Genomic DNA, 15,083 nt, shown 5'->3' on the forward strand with positions numbered 1-15,083 from the left:
TATATGAATGCTACTCTCACTTTTGGTTAGAGAACCTTCTCTTTTCAGATGGCAGTGATTTTGGGATGACTCAGAAGGCACTATGGTGCTGGAAAGTGACAGAGTACTCAAGCATTGCAACATCTCTATCACACCTTCCAAGACTCAGGGTCCAATGCGGAAGAGGTGGCAGAAAGACTGTAAGAGCCAAAGGAAGGGTAGGACTCCTTACAACATGCTCCCCCCAGACACAAAATGAGCTGGATATCCATGACCTCACAGTGCCTGACACTACCTACACAAGACCATCATAATAGGAGGAAAAGATCATGACATCAAAATAAAAGAAAGACTGACTGAGAGGGGGAGGGGATAGGATGGAGAATGGAGTTTCAAAGGGGGAAGTGGGGGGAGGGAGGGCACTACTTTGGGATATTGTTTAACAAATCATGAAAGTTGTTAATAAAACAATAATAATAAAAAAAAGAAACACAACAAAGTAGGGCATGGTAGCTCACATCTTTAATCCCAGCACTCAGGATGCTGAGTGAGGTAGGAAGATCATTAGGAATTCAAGGCCAGCTGGGGCTACAGAGTAAGTTCCAGGTCAACCTGAGACCCTGCCTCAAAATAAACTAATGCTTCCGAAAGGAACAAAACTAATTTTCTTGTTTCATTAATCTCATTTCTATAAGGGATTCAAGAAATATTATAAAGGCAACTGAAAAATTCCCAACAATGATAATGACTATCAGAAGTCAGAGTGTATGCAGTGTCCCACAGGAAACTACTCAAAAAAAGGATACGGCTCCCTTGGATAATGCACTCCCAATATCTTTAACACATGATCATATAAAACCATGGGAAGTTGGGCATAGTGGCACACAACTTTAACCCCAGCCCTCAGGAGGTAAAGGTAGGAGGCTCGCTGTAAGTCTGAAGCCGGTTTGGGCTAATAGTGAGTTGCCGGTCACTCTGGGCTAGAGTGAGACTCTGACTCAAAACAAAATAAGAAAAGGTTTTTCTGGCTGTTTCTTTTTAAAAGAATTTAATTATTTAAGGGGGCAGAGAGAGAATGGGTGTGCCAGGACCTCAGACTGCAAACAAACCCCAGAAACATGTGCCACCTTGTGCATATGGCTTTCCTGAGTACTGGGGAACTGAACCTGCTCTTTAGGCTTCGCAGGCAAGCACCTTAACCGCTAAGCCACCTCTCCAGCCCATTATTTTTTTTAACTTGTTAACCCTGTTTAATGCTGAGCATGGTGGCACATACCTGTAATCCCAGCAATTAGAAGGCAAGAGGACAGCCACAAATTGAGACTAGCCTGGTCTACATGGTAGAACTCTGTAGTGAGACTCTGGGAACAGGGAGTGAGAGAAGGAAGAAACAAGGGAGGGAGAGGGGGAAGTGGGTAGGTAGGTTATCTGTTTAATGAATCGCCATTGCCTACTGAGTACATATCTACTTGATTTATCTATTCAGTGTTGAATTAAACCATCCCTTGAAATCCACTCATCCCAATTAGAAGAGTCAGAGTTTGAACTTCACTAGACCCACTTCAGCCCAAAAGCAACTCTTCATGCCAACACAGTCATTTGATTCAGGGCCACTTGGCTAACAGGAAACTGCATGGGTGCCCAGCCAGGCATGCTTCAAAGCGATGCACTTGCTACCCTAAGTCACATGATACAAGAACCAGCTCACAGCTAACAAAGGAGTGTGGAGGAGTCACAAGTTCCTTTAGAATGGTAGGGCTAATGAGCCCAGCTGCTCATTGGCACCAAATTCTCACAGAGCCTAAGGCCAGCACCATCATCATGGTTATAATTTACTTCTTTTTCTTTATGGATATGCCGCACTTATTTCACATTATTTTTATTTACAAAACACTGAATATGGCATGCATGTTTTAGTAATCATTCATCACTAATTTCTTTTTTTTTTAATTTTATTAACATTTTCCATGATTATAAAGTGTATCCCATGGTAATTCCCTCCCTTCCCACCCCCACACTTTCCCATTTGAAATTCCATTCTCCATCATATTACCTCCCCATTACAATCATTGTAATTACATATATACAATATCAACCTATTAAGTATCCTCCTCCCTTCCTTTCTCTATCATCACTAATTTCAACAGCAGTCAGATTTGCCTTATAAAATAACACACCCTCAGAGGCATTCTTCAGAAACAATCTACTTCCCAGGAAAAGATTAGATGCCACCTTTTTCCTTAGAACCGTTTTGCATTGTATGATTTCCAAACACATTAGTAGGAACTGCTCTGCAGAAAGACACCAAAGACTGGGTTTAGAAAATGCTTTGGAAAAGTAGGATGTGGTGGTACAAGCCTTTAATCTCAGCACTTGGGAGGCATAGGTAGGAGGATCCGGCTGTGAGTACAAGGCCAGTCTTGGAATGCAGAGTGAGTTCCAGGTCAGCCTGAGCTAGAGTAAGACCCTACCTCAGAAGAAAAAAAAATGTGTTTTGGAAAAACCAAGAGTGGTTGTTAAGGAAATAACTCGGTGAGACCATCAGTACGCCACCATAAAAGATAAATGTTAGCTGGGCATGGTGGCACATGCCTTTAATTCCAGCAGTAGGAAGGCAGAGGTAGGTGGATCACCATGAGCTCAAGGCCATCCTGAAACTACATAGTGAATTCCAGGTCAGCCTGAGCTAGAATGAAACCCTAACTCAAAAAACCAAAAAAAAAAAAAAAAAAAGTCAAATTCATATCATTAAAAAAGTTCTATTTGCAATGATGACAGTGAGACGTGAGCTGGGTTTTCTAAGCCAGGGAACAATATGACTACTTTTGATTCACAGGGAAAAAAAAAAAAAAGACATGGGTAAAACATAGTGGGGGCTTGGGGTATTAGCTAAATACTTTAAAAAAATTTTTTTAAATTTTTATTTATTTATTTATTTATTTGAGAGCGACAGACACAGAGAGAAAGACAGATAGAGGGAGAGAGAGAGAATGGGCGCGCCAGGGCTTCCAGCGTCTGCAAACGAACTCCAGACGCGTGCGCCCCCTTGTGCATCTGGCTAACGTGGGACCTGGGGAACCGAGCCTCGAACCAGGGTCCTTAGGCTTCACAGGCAAGTGCTTAACCACTAAGCCATCTTTCCAGCCCAATACTTTAAAATTTTTTAAATATTTTTATTTATTTGCAAGGAGGGAGACTGAGTATGGGCGTGCTGGGGCTTCTTGTCACTGCAAACAAACCTCAGACACATGTGCTACTTTATGAATCTGGATTTATGTGGGTACTGGGGAACTGAACCAGGGCCAGCAGGGTTTGAAGGCAAGTGCCTCTAACCACTGAACAACTTCTCTAGCCCTAGTACTTCTGGTTTATTATTACTTATTTATTTTATTGTTTTTTTTTGAGGTGGGATCGTGCTCTAGCCCAGGCTGACCGGGAATTAACTTGGTAGTCTCACGGTGGCCTTGAAATCACGGTGATCCTCCTACCTCTACCTCTCAAGTGCTGAGATTAAAGGTGTGCGCCACCACGAGCGGCTTGTTCTGTTGTTTGTTTGGATGCAGGGTCTTACTCTAGTGCTCATCTGGACCTCAACTCTCTAGTCTCAGGGTGGCCTTGCACTCAGTGATCCCACCTCTACCTTCTGAGTGCTGTGAAGAGCGTACACCACCATACCCAGCGACTTCTGCTCTTTAAGGGAACTTCTACCATCTGCTTTTCTCAAGTCTCTGCTCAACTGTGTTAGGTGTCTGAACACCTGCATGTTTAGATGGGAAAGATACGCAGACACACATCATTAGGAACTCTCCCTGCTGCACGAGGACTTTGAACCGTCCACACAGTCATCACCTCTCTCTTAGGGAATGTTGTATGGTGCGGTCTGTATAAAGTGAGACCCACATTAGGAAAGGAAGGTCCACCCTCCATGCCTGTTGGAAGACGCTCCCCTAAGTGACTTTCATCTGTCTCAGGGACTGTGCACTTAGAACTCTAAAGATTCTTTCAATAAAAACAAAGTAGTGAGCCTGAAGTTAATTCAGTAAATAAAACACAAAGCAGTTGAAAATTGTGAAAACAGCTCTCTAAACTGTGTGTGAAAATTAAAAATATATATATAACAGGGGGCTGGAGAGATGGTTCAGTGGTTAAAGGCACTTGGTTACAAATCCTGATGGCCTGGGTTTGATTCCCCAGTGCCCACATAAAGCCAGATGCACAAAGTCGTGCAGCAGCCAGAGGCCCTGGTGTGTCCATTCTCAATCTCTCTCTCCTTATAAATAAAAATATATTTTTAAAAAATAACCAGGTGGCACATGCCTTTGATCCCAACACTCAGGAGGCAGAGGTAGGAGAGTGGCTAAGAGTTCGAGGCCACCCTGAGACTACATAGTGAATTCCAAGTCAGCCTGAGCTACAGTGAGACCCTATCTGAAAGAAACAAAAATAAACAAACAAACAAATAAATAAGACTCCTCCTCCTATTCTTTCTACAATGTATGCCAATCTTACTGCAGGAGAGAGAAGACTCCTTTAATTCTTGCCTCCACAAAGGGCGACCTTAGTCCCTGCAGTGGCTTCAGTGTTTGGGTTCAATCACTCCTTATCAGTAGAACCCACCCAGTCACTACTGACCTTCACATACACACACAAAAGATATATTAATTTTCGGTCCCAATGTGCTCTCCTCCCTTGAAAGGTGCCAGGAAACCGCACACCTGGCCCCTGGCGGAGGTAAAAATGGAGTCTGTGCTGAGCTCACTGGGGATTCATGCAGAGCAGGGCTGCAGGCGTACCAGCCCTCGCAGCCCGTTTCCCCAGACACAGCAGCTCTGTGCAAGGAGAGCTGAGGAACTTGCCTTTTGTGTGAGGCATTTCTGTTTTGGTTTCATTTGCTCTGATTTTTCAGCCTTAACATATTATATAGCTCTATATATAACACGACCGAAATTTGTTTTCAAAATTGAAAGGAGGAATAATTGTGTTCAACCCCATGCATAAATGTCTCAGGCAACTCAAACTTGTGGCTGACTGAAGTCCTGAGTGGGACTGAGCTATTGGAGGTTCCCAGGGAGCACAGGAGACCATGGAGGACTACAACCAGGAGTTTATAACTCATCTTAGTCTAACACTGAAGAGAAAGAGATGCCCCTGTTTTCCCCATATAAATCAAGAAAGTTTGCCCAGGGGCTAGACAGATGGCTTACTGGTTAAGGCACTTGCCTGTGATGCCTAAGGACTCAGGTTCAATTCCCTAGTACCCATGTAAGCCAGATGCACAAAGTGGCCCATGCATCTGGAATTCCTTTGCACTGGCTATAGCACCTGGCATGCCCATTCTACATCTGTCTATTTCTTTCCTTCTCTCTCTCTCTCTGTCTCAAATAAATAAATAAAATATTTTTTTTCAAAAGAAAGTAAGTTTGCCCAACATGCATCTGTATCTCCAATCTACCCACTCTAGGGGACTCCTAAAGCTTAAACCAACAGCGCTGGAGCCCGCCCCAGGGCCGGGGCAGTGAGACTCCCACTCCTTGCACAGGACATTCACTCATGGTCTGCCTAGCTTTGTCTTCCTGCTGCGAGTAACCACAGTGTACTACTGTACCTGAACCTCCTCAAATATAGTTGCTTGCTCCTGATTGGTCAATGTGGTCAGGTGCTTCTGGAGTTCTAGCTTGGTTTTAGAAGAATTCATTCCTATTTGGGAGAAAGGATAAAGACAAACACTGTGAAGATTAGGAGGTAGGCAGAGACCACAACCTCACCCGCCCACTCCCGGCTGGCAAGGCTGAGTGCACATCTCACGATACTGCCATCACTGTGAGCCACACGATGACAGACCAGGCCCTGTACACTAACCTATATCACTTCACGAAGTTCTCAAAACTACCTGATAAAGAGGATGCCATTATCCCCATGTCACCATTGGAGCACTGAGGCTCAGAGTGTTCACACAGTTTCCAAACATTGCATGCCCCCAACTATGAGTGTCTCCAAGTTACTTTTTCAACACAGTCTGAACATTCTCTTCAAAACTGATAAACATGGGCTGGAGAGATGGTTCAGAGATTAAGAAGCTTGCCCACAAAGTCTAAGGACCCAAGTTTGATATCCCAGTACCCACGTAAAGCCAGATGCACAAGGTGGGCATGAGTCTGTCTGGAGTTCCCTTGCAGTGGCTGGAGGCCCTGGCATGCCCATTCTTATCACCCTCATTCTCTCTCAATTTTTTTTTAAAGATAAACACTTGTGAACATAAGAGAACATGAAAATGTTTCCTTAAGGAAAAGAAACGTGTACTGTTTGAAAACTGACTTACAATCTTGGGCTGGAGAGATTGCTTAGTGGTTAAGGTGCTTGCCTGCAAAGTCAAAGGACCCAGGTTTGGTTCCCCAGCACCCATGTAAACCAGATGCATGTGTGCATGTGTCTGGAGTTCGTCTGCAGTGCCTAGGGGCCCTGGTGTACGCGCGTGTGTTCTCTCTCTCTCTAATAAATAACATTTTTAAAGATTGGGGAAAAAAAGCTGACTTATCTCCCTTGAAAGCTATTAAATGTTCCTTTCATATAAAGTTGATTTACATATCTAACAATTTTCCTTTCACCATTACATATTTAATATAGTCTCAAGACTATTTCATTAACAGTACAAAGGATTTTGAGGGAAATTTATGACAATTACTATAGAAAATGATAGTGCTCATTAGAATCTCATACTTAAAGAGGTTCCATTCCTACATGAAGACAGCTCACGGCCTGTTTCATCTGTTGTTGGGTCCAGAGATAACTCACGCAAGATGAGAAGACTGTGAGGGAAGGAATCTGCTGACACAACAGCCCGGACAAAGCCCGCGGCTGGTCCCGACCCTTCCCTCCCAGGGGTGGCCTGCCTCCCACAGCCCCATCTCAACTTGTTCCTTCTATTCCAAGACAGCCTTCCCTCACCCACCACCAATGTCATCTCCTGCCCTGAGCGGTGAGGCCCTGAGCAGGGGCCAGGCTAAGCCTGGAGCTTGAGCAGTGCTCAGCGCGCCTCCATGACTGAGGAGGGCCAGCTCAGAAAACACGCCTTTACTAGAGTTTGCTGACACCCACGGACGCCTGGTAACACTGCAGGGTCAGGGGGCCCACCAGCAGCAAGTCTGCCCCACAAGCAATGCTCCTCACTCCCTCCCAGCAGGCTGCTGGGCAGAAGGTACACACTGCGCAGCCAGCTCCACTTCTGGAAAGGCCCCCTTTGATTTTGTTTCGTTTTAACCCAAGATAACCAACCCTAAACGGCCAACATAAAAACAGCCAGTATTTCTGGAGTGACTTTTAGGCTATGCCGCTCAACAGTTTACAGTAGTATTTCATTCAAGTCTCTAAATACTTGCAGGTTTTTGTATTTAAATATATATTATTGATTTATTTATTTGAGAGAGAGAGAGAGAGAGAGAGAGAGAGAGACAGACAGAAAAAGTTAGAGAGTAGGAGAGAGAATGGGCGTACCAGGGCCTCCAGCCACTGCAAACAAACTCCAGATGCATGCACCACCATGTGCATCTGGCTTACATGGGTCCTGGGGAACTGAACCTAGGTCCTTTGGCTTTGCAGGCAAAACGCCTTAACTGCTAAGCCATGTTCTCCAGCCCCAGGTGGTTTTTTTAAAAACTAATCCCTATGCATAGATGAAGAAACTAAGACACAATGAAGTCACACATTTGTCCAAAGCCATCCACTGAATATGGGAGTGTGAACCACATCTGTCTGCCTCCAGCAGTCTCTACAGCCTCCCTTGATAAGCAGCGATGAGTGACCTAACACACAGGTGTCCCCAAGCACAAGTGACTTCAGAGGTGGTGAGGTGCAGAAAGGGTTCGTCACAGTGTAGCTCATGAACTCTTCCAGCCAGCTGCCAGGGCACCAGAGTCAGGGACTCAAACACAAGGCTTTCTAGAGCAGCTACTTAGAAGTTTGAAGCAAGGAAGTGCTTCAAATTATGAATGAGGGCTAGAGAAATGGCTAGAGGTTTAGGTGCTTGACTGCAAAGCCAAAGAACTCGGGTTCAATCTCCCAACACTCATTTAAGGCAGATGAGCAATGTGGTGCACACATCTGGAGTTCATTTGCCGAGGCTGGAGGACCTGGCCACCCATTCTCTCCTCTAGCTGCCTGCTCTCCCCTCAGGTAAGTAAATAAATAAATAAAACTTAAGTAAGCATTCAATAATCATTAACTAATAATCCGTCCCAAATACGGAAGGCTAGCTGTCTGACGCAGTGTAAACATCACACCTGGAGATTCTGTATTGTCAGTGGGAGCTTCTAAGCTCTAGTGAGAGTGAGCGTCAGAGTAAAGAGGACGCACTTGAGCGCCTCAGGTGAAATCATAAAACCACAGCCTCTTCTCACTTCAGAACATACACAGGGGTCCTCTGACCAGTTAGCCTGACTCCGTGCCTCAATATACCACGTCCAACCTGAGCACTTCCACACAGCAACCCCCCCCCAGGGCTCCCTGTGATGCCAAATGGGTTTGACTTGGGGGCAGGAAGTATGGTAGGTAGAGTAGAAATGGGCAACCAGAACAGAGGCAGCCCCACTGGCAGTGAGCTCCTGTGAATGACCCTGCTCTGCCACAGGAAACCCGGCGGAGAAGAAAAGAAGCCGCAGCTCAACTTGTTTCTTGGAGAAAGCATCATCATTAATTCTAGTCATTTCCAAAACACTCCTCAACTTTAAAAGAAGCAGGGCAGCCTTTAAATGCGACAGTGGCTATACGGTTTTGCAGATCACACACAAAGTCAGGGGCATCCCACAGGCCATCAAGCATGGAAGAGTGGCGGTCTGGTGTCGCCGACACACACAGGGTACTGAGTTCTATGGCAAACAGTCTAGAAGTCCATCTTGTGGCCGTGTCAACGGTCCTTCTGTGGGTTCTTGGACAGACCATGATCTCTTTACAAGAATACGCGATATGAGTTGGAGAGAGGGCTTAGCAGTTAAGACACTTGCCTACAAAGCCTAAAGAGCCAGATTTGATTCCCCAGGACCCAAATAAGCCAGAGGCACAAGATGGTGCATGCACCTGGAGTTCATTTACAGTGGCTGGAGGCCCTGATGCATCCATTCTTTAAGGAAAAAAAATACACGACAGAAAAGACAGGGCAGCAAATCTGCCCGTGAAATAATGAGCTCTCCTCTCCTGAGCAGCCCCCATAGTGCACTAGCAGCCCATTTCACACGGCTTCCCACACGGAGGGGGGAACACGACCTCCCCAGATTCCTAAATGTCTCTGTGTAGTCGCTGGGTTTGACATCAGTAGCACTTTGGGCCTCAGCTGAATTTTTATCAGGTAAAAGCTGAGTTGAACGATTCTACCCCCAAAGTACAGTGATCTCAGTCCTGATTAAACCTGTCAGCTGCAAGTTTGCTAAACACAGCTCTATCAAGTGGGACTCTGGCTGTCCTCCAGTTCCGCAGATCATAATCTGCTTTATGTTCAAGGCCAAAGTCATTCTGGCTTCCTAACAAGCTCTTAAGGAACATGTCCATCATCATTTACGTTATCTTGACAGCCACCATGGAAAGGGTTAGTGAGCCTCTCAGCTGAGATCGCCAGTTCGAGAAAAACTTCTCTCATTCCCAGATATATTTTGTATGCTGTCAGCATACAAAACAGGAACAGCATGAAAACAGCTGATATATGAATCATGCTCATTTAAAGAGCGCGGTCATGTCACAAATGAACCCTCCCAGGCCTAAAGATGTCAACTGTTGATTTATTTCATTTTAAAAGATGAACCAAATAGGGCTGGGGAGATGGCCTAGTGGTTAAGTCAATGGCCTATAAAGCCAAAGGACCTCTGTTCTATTCCTCAAGACCCATGTAAGCCAGATACAGAAGGTGGCCCATGCATCTGGAGTTCATTTGCAGTGGCTGGAGGGCCTGGTCTGCCCATTTTCTCCCTCACTCTCTCCCTCCCTCTGCCTTGTTCTCTCCCTCAAATAAATAATAAAAATAAAATATTTTTTTAAAAATAAATGATACCTTTAATCCCAGCACTTGGGAGGCAGAGGTAGGAGGATCGCTGAGAGTTCGAGCCCACCCTGAGACTACAGAGTGAATTTCAGGTCAGCCTGAGCCAGAGTGAGACCCTACCTTGAAAAACCAAAAAATATAAATAAATAAATGAAAGATGAACCAAAGAAGAATTATGATCACAACCATCACTTCACAGAAAAAAAAAGAAGGAAGGAAGGAAGAGTGCTGGAGAGATGGCTTAGCAGTTAACTGCTTGCCTGTGAAGCCTAAAGACTGGGGTTCTAGGCTTGATTCCCCAGGACTGATATAAGCATAAGGTGGTACATGTGTCCAGATTTCATTTGCAGTGGGTGGCAGCCCTGGTGCACCCATTCTCTCTCTGCATCTTTCTGTCTATCAAATAAATAAACAGAAATACGCAAAAAAAAAAAAAAAACAACTTTTTAAAAGGAAATAAGGACAATAAGTTTTGTTAGGGATATAGAGAATGAGGATCCCTGCATACTGCCAGCATAATCACTGCAGGAATGGTAGTTCCTTAAAAAAAGAAATAAACGTGCAATTACCACAGAACTCCTCCAGTTCACATCTGAGGATCCACCCCAAGGAGCCAGAAGCAGAAACTGGACAGATATTTGTACAGCAGTGCTCATGGCGTCAATATTCACAACAACTCCAGGGTAAAAACGACCCAATGTCCAATGGGGAATGAGTAGATGGTTGAAAATGACTACTTTCAGTCTTAAAATGAAATGAAATTCTGACACATACTACATGAGTGAACTCAGAAGACATAATTCCTCAGTATGCATGTAAAGCCAGATGCACCAAGTGGCCACACATCTGGACTATGTTTGCAATGGCTGGAGGCCTTAGTGTGCCCACTCTCTCCGCATACCCTTTGTAAACATGAAAAAATATTTAAGGGGCTGAAAAGATGGCTTACCGATTAAGGCAACTGCCTGAGAATTCTAAGGGCTAAGGTTCAATTCCCCAGTACCCATGTAAACCAGATGCAAAGGTGGCACTTGTGTGTGTTTGCTGTGCCTAGAGACCCCCTACACTCATTTTCTCTCTCTCTCTACCTGCCTCTCTTTCTTAAATAAATAAAACATTTTTTAAAAAATTAAAACAAGGTGAAAATGGTAAATTTAAAGTTTTTGCTACAATTCTTTGGAAGTAAAGGAATTTAAGTCTAATGTCAATGAGGTTGTTCTTTACATGATTATAATTTCTAACATTTGGGATTTGTTTTGTTAAACAAAAACATGGGTAGTTTAAATCATACGACGTTCTAGACCAGCCTGGGGTATAAAGTAAGTTCCAGATCAGCCTGGGCTAGAGTGGTACCTTACCTCAAAAACAAACAAAAAGAGCTTAAATTAAAACACACAAGACCCACTTCCGGTTAAGATGGCGGCGTAGATACCACGCCAAAGCAGCCGAGGGGGGAAAAAGACCAAAAAAACTCAGCAAAATACACACTTTTACTAAAAAGTGAGGTGTATAGGAAATTGAGGCGGCAGCAGAGAAGTAGAAGAGTTATAGAGCATCCAGAGCCTGTACAGGCGGGAAAAGCGGCTCCGGCAGCTCGGCCAACCGCCGTGGCCGCGGTGCACCAGAAAGCCGCCAGACTCGGCTCGAGCCGCAGGACAAGCCAGGTGCGGGATTTTCCCCTCACACCACGCTCTCCGCAACGCGGGAAACGTGAGGGGAGAGCGGCAGCGAGCAGCGGAGGAGCAGACCGTGAGGTAGAACACGTGGAGCAGTGAGAGAACCAGAGCAGCCGCAGCTCCCTCCCCTCCCTCACGGCCTGAGCCCAGCTCCAGCGAACAGAGCAGCAGCCCGGTACCTGGCCACGCCAACTTGGGCTGACAACGGGACCCAAGCAGGAGCAGAGTTCCGGAGCAACATCAGCGGCTCCAGCACCGGTACCAGCGGCCCCAGCAGCAGCAGACCCAGGAGCGGCAGCAGCGGCAGATCCCGCAGCAGCAGCTTCAGGGGGAGCAGCGGCAGTGGACACAGCAGCAGCAGCTTCAGCAGCAGTGGTGGCTTCAGCAGAGGCAGCTACAGCAGCAGCAGAGGCAGCAGCAGCGGCTCGGTTTGCCCCGTAGGAAAAGCAAGTGCCCAGCTCCAGAAATCAGAACAGCAGCCCGACGACCCAGGCAGCAACTTGACTGAGACCAAAATCACCCAAGGTAACTGGGATTGCACCAGGGAAGGGTCTCACTTGGTCACAAGCTGACTTGGATCACTCAACAGACGAGAAATCTAAACCTCTTTGTTGATAGAGGATCTGGTCATTATAATAACTACTCTTGCATACATACTCGGGGCTGTTTTTGATTGAATGTGTACAGTGTTTAGTTAAATTTTAGAATCTACCTGTATTTTATTCCACTCAGCCTGCTTGAATACTCCTATAGCAGGGAAACTCAACCCCTAAGAACATCTTTGTAGATACTCTGAGAGTCTTAAGAGCCACACCTAATACCTTAAGGTCCTACCCTGAAAATATATTACATCAAATCAATTGATACAGCTAAGAATACACAGCGAGCTAGAAAATCCAAGCATTAACTTAATCCAAGATGCAAAAATATATACATTATAACACAAGAAACACTAAAAAGCAAGACGATATAAATCCACCTAAAAGTATTAATGCATCAGAAATGTCCTCCAGTGAGAAAGAGTTAGAGGAAATGCCTGAGAAAGAGTTCAAAAGAATAATTATAAATATGTTCAAAGAGGTCAAAGAACACATGAAAACAATCAAAGAGGAAATCAAAAGAATCAAAGAAGAGGCAGGACACCAATTTAATGAAATAAAGAAGGCAATACAAGACATAAATAGGGAAATAGAAATAATAAAGAAAAACCAGTCAGAATTACTAGCAATGAAGAACACAGTTAATGAAATAAGAAACTCTGTAGAAAATCTCACCAGTAGGATGGATGAGGGAGAGGACAGAATATCTAAGCTAGAAGACCAGGTAGCAGACCTAATGCAGTCCAACAAAGAGAAAGACAAACTTATAGAAAAATATGAGTGGGAATTTCAAGATATTCGGGACACTATGAAAAGATCCAATATAAGAATTCAGAGCATAGTAGAAGGAGAAGAACAACACTCCAGAGGCATAGTAGGCATCTTCAACAAAATCATAGAGGAAAATTTCCCCCAAATTGGGAAAGAGGTGCCAATACAGATACAGGAAGCCTTTAGAACCCCGGCCAGACAAAACCCAGAAAGAACCTCTCCTCGCCATATTATAATCAAACTTCCAAACACACACACCAAAGAAAAAATATTGAAAGCAGTTAGAGAGAAAAATCAAGTTGCCTACAAAAGCAAGCCCATCAGGATTACAGCAGATTATTCAACACAAACTTTTAAAGCCAGAAGGGCTTGGAGTGATATATTCCAAGTTCTGAAAGATAACAACTGTCAACCAAGGTTACTTTATCCTGCAAAGTTATCCATTCAAATAGATGGAGAAATAAAGACATTCCATGACAAAAGCAGGTTAAAGGAGTATTTGAAGACAAAACCAGCTCTACAGAAAATACTTGATAGAATCCTCCATGCTGAACAAAAGGAAAAGCACACATATAAGGAACCTAGAAAAAACAAGCTATACTCAAATACCAGTTAACAGAAGAGAGCACAGGTAGAACCAGAAACACACACACACACACAAAATGGCAAGCATAAATACACACCTTTCAATAATATCTCTTAATATCAACGGTCTCAATGCCCCAACGAAAAGACACAGATTTGCAGACTGGGTTAAAAAGCAGGATCCTACAATTTGTTGTCTCCAAGAAACTCACCTTTCTACAAAGGATAGACATTATCTTAGGGTGAAAGGTTGGAAGACGGTGTTTCAAGCAAATGGGCCTAGAAAACAAGCAGGGGTTGCTATCCTAATATCAGACAGGGTAGACTTTAGTCCGACGTTAGTCAAGAAAGATAAGGAAGGTCACTTTATATTGATTAAGGGCACACTCCAACAGGAGGACATTACAATCCTAAACATATATGCACCTAACATGGGGGCTCCCAAATTCGTCAAACAAACACTATTAGAACTAAGGTCACAGATAACACCAAACACAGTGGTGGTGGGTGACTTTAACACCCCACTCTCATCAATTGACAGGTCATCCAGGGAAAGAATAAACAGAGAGGCATCTGGACTAAATGAGGTCATAGAAGGAATGGACCTAACAGATATATACAGGACATTTCATCCAAAGGCTGCAGAATATACATTCTTTTCAGCAGCACATGGAACATTCTCTAAAATAGACCATATATTAGGACACAAAGCAAATCTTAACAAATTCAGGAAAATTGAAATAATTCCTTGCATTCTATCTGACCACAATGGAATTAAACTACAAATCAGTAGCAAGAAAGGCTATAGAGCATACACAAAATCATGGAAGCTAAACAATACACTACTAAATGATGAGTGGGTCAATGAAGAAATCAAAAAGGAAATCAAAAAATTTATAGAGTCAAATGATAATGAGAACACAACATACCAAAATCTCTGGGACACAATGAAGGCAGTTCTAAGAGGTAAATTTATACCTTTAAGTGCCTATATTAAGAAATTAGAAAGGTCGCAAGTAAACGACCTAATGCTTCGCCTTAAAGCCTTGGAAAAAGAAGAACAAGGCAAACCAAAAATCAGTAGACGGGAAGAAATAATAAAGATTAGGGCAGAAATTAATGAAATAGAAACAAAAAGAACAATCCAAAGAATTAATGAAACAAAGAGTTGGTTCTTTGAAAGAATAAACAAGATTGATAAACCCTTAGCAAATATGACCGAAAGAGAGAAGAGACACAAATTAATAAAATCAGAGATGAACAAGGTAACATCACAACAGATTCCAGAGAAATTCAAAAAATCATAGGGACATACTATAAAAGCATATACTCCACAAAGTATGAAAATCTGAAAGAAATGGATGATTTCCTTGATCTATATGACCTACCTAAATTAAATCAAAATGAGATTAATCACTTAAATAGACCTATAACAAACATGGAGATCCG

The 15,083-nt window shown here is 43.7% G+C and overlaps 1 protein-coding gene across 4 annotated transcripts in view; it reads right to left on the reverse strand.

The window, feature by feature from the left end:
- The window catches only part of Tbc1d1 (TBC1 domain family member 1), a 214,367-nt gene that overhangs the window by 79,238 nt on the left and 120,046 nt on the right, over positions 1 to 15,083 (reverse strand). For all 4 annotated transcript variants that reach the window (XM_045130255.1, XM_045130256.1, XM_045130257.1 and 1 more), the window contains one exon: positions 5,585 to 5,676. In XM_045130255.1, coding sequence (XP_044986190.1) covers positions 5,585 to 5,676 — 92 coding nt within the window. The remainder of the gene's footprint in view (positions 1 to 5,584; positions 5,677 to 15,083) is intronic.

This window comes from Jaculus jaculus, chromosome 11 (genome assembly GCF_020740685.1).
Source record: "Jaculus jaculus isolate mJacJac1 chromosome 11, mJacJac1.mat.Y.cur, whole genome shotgun sequence".
NCBI lineage: Eukaryota > Metazoa > Chordata > Mammalia > Rodentia > Dipodidae > Jaculus > Jaculus jaculus.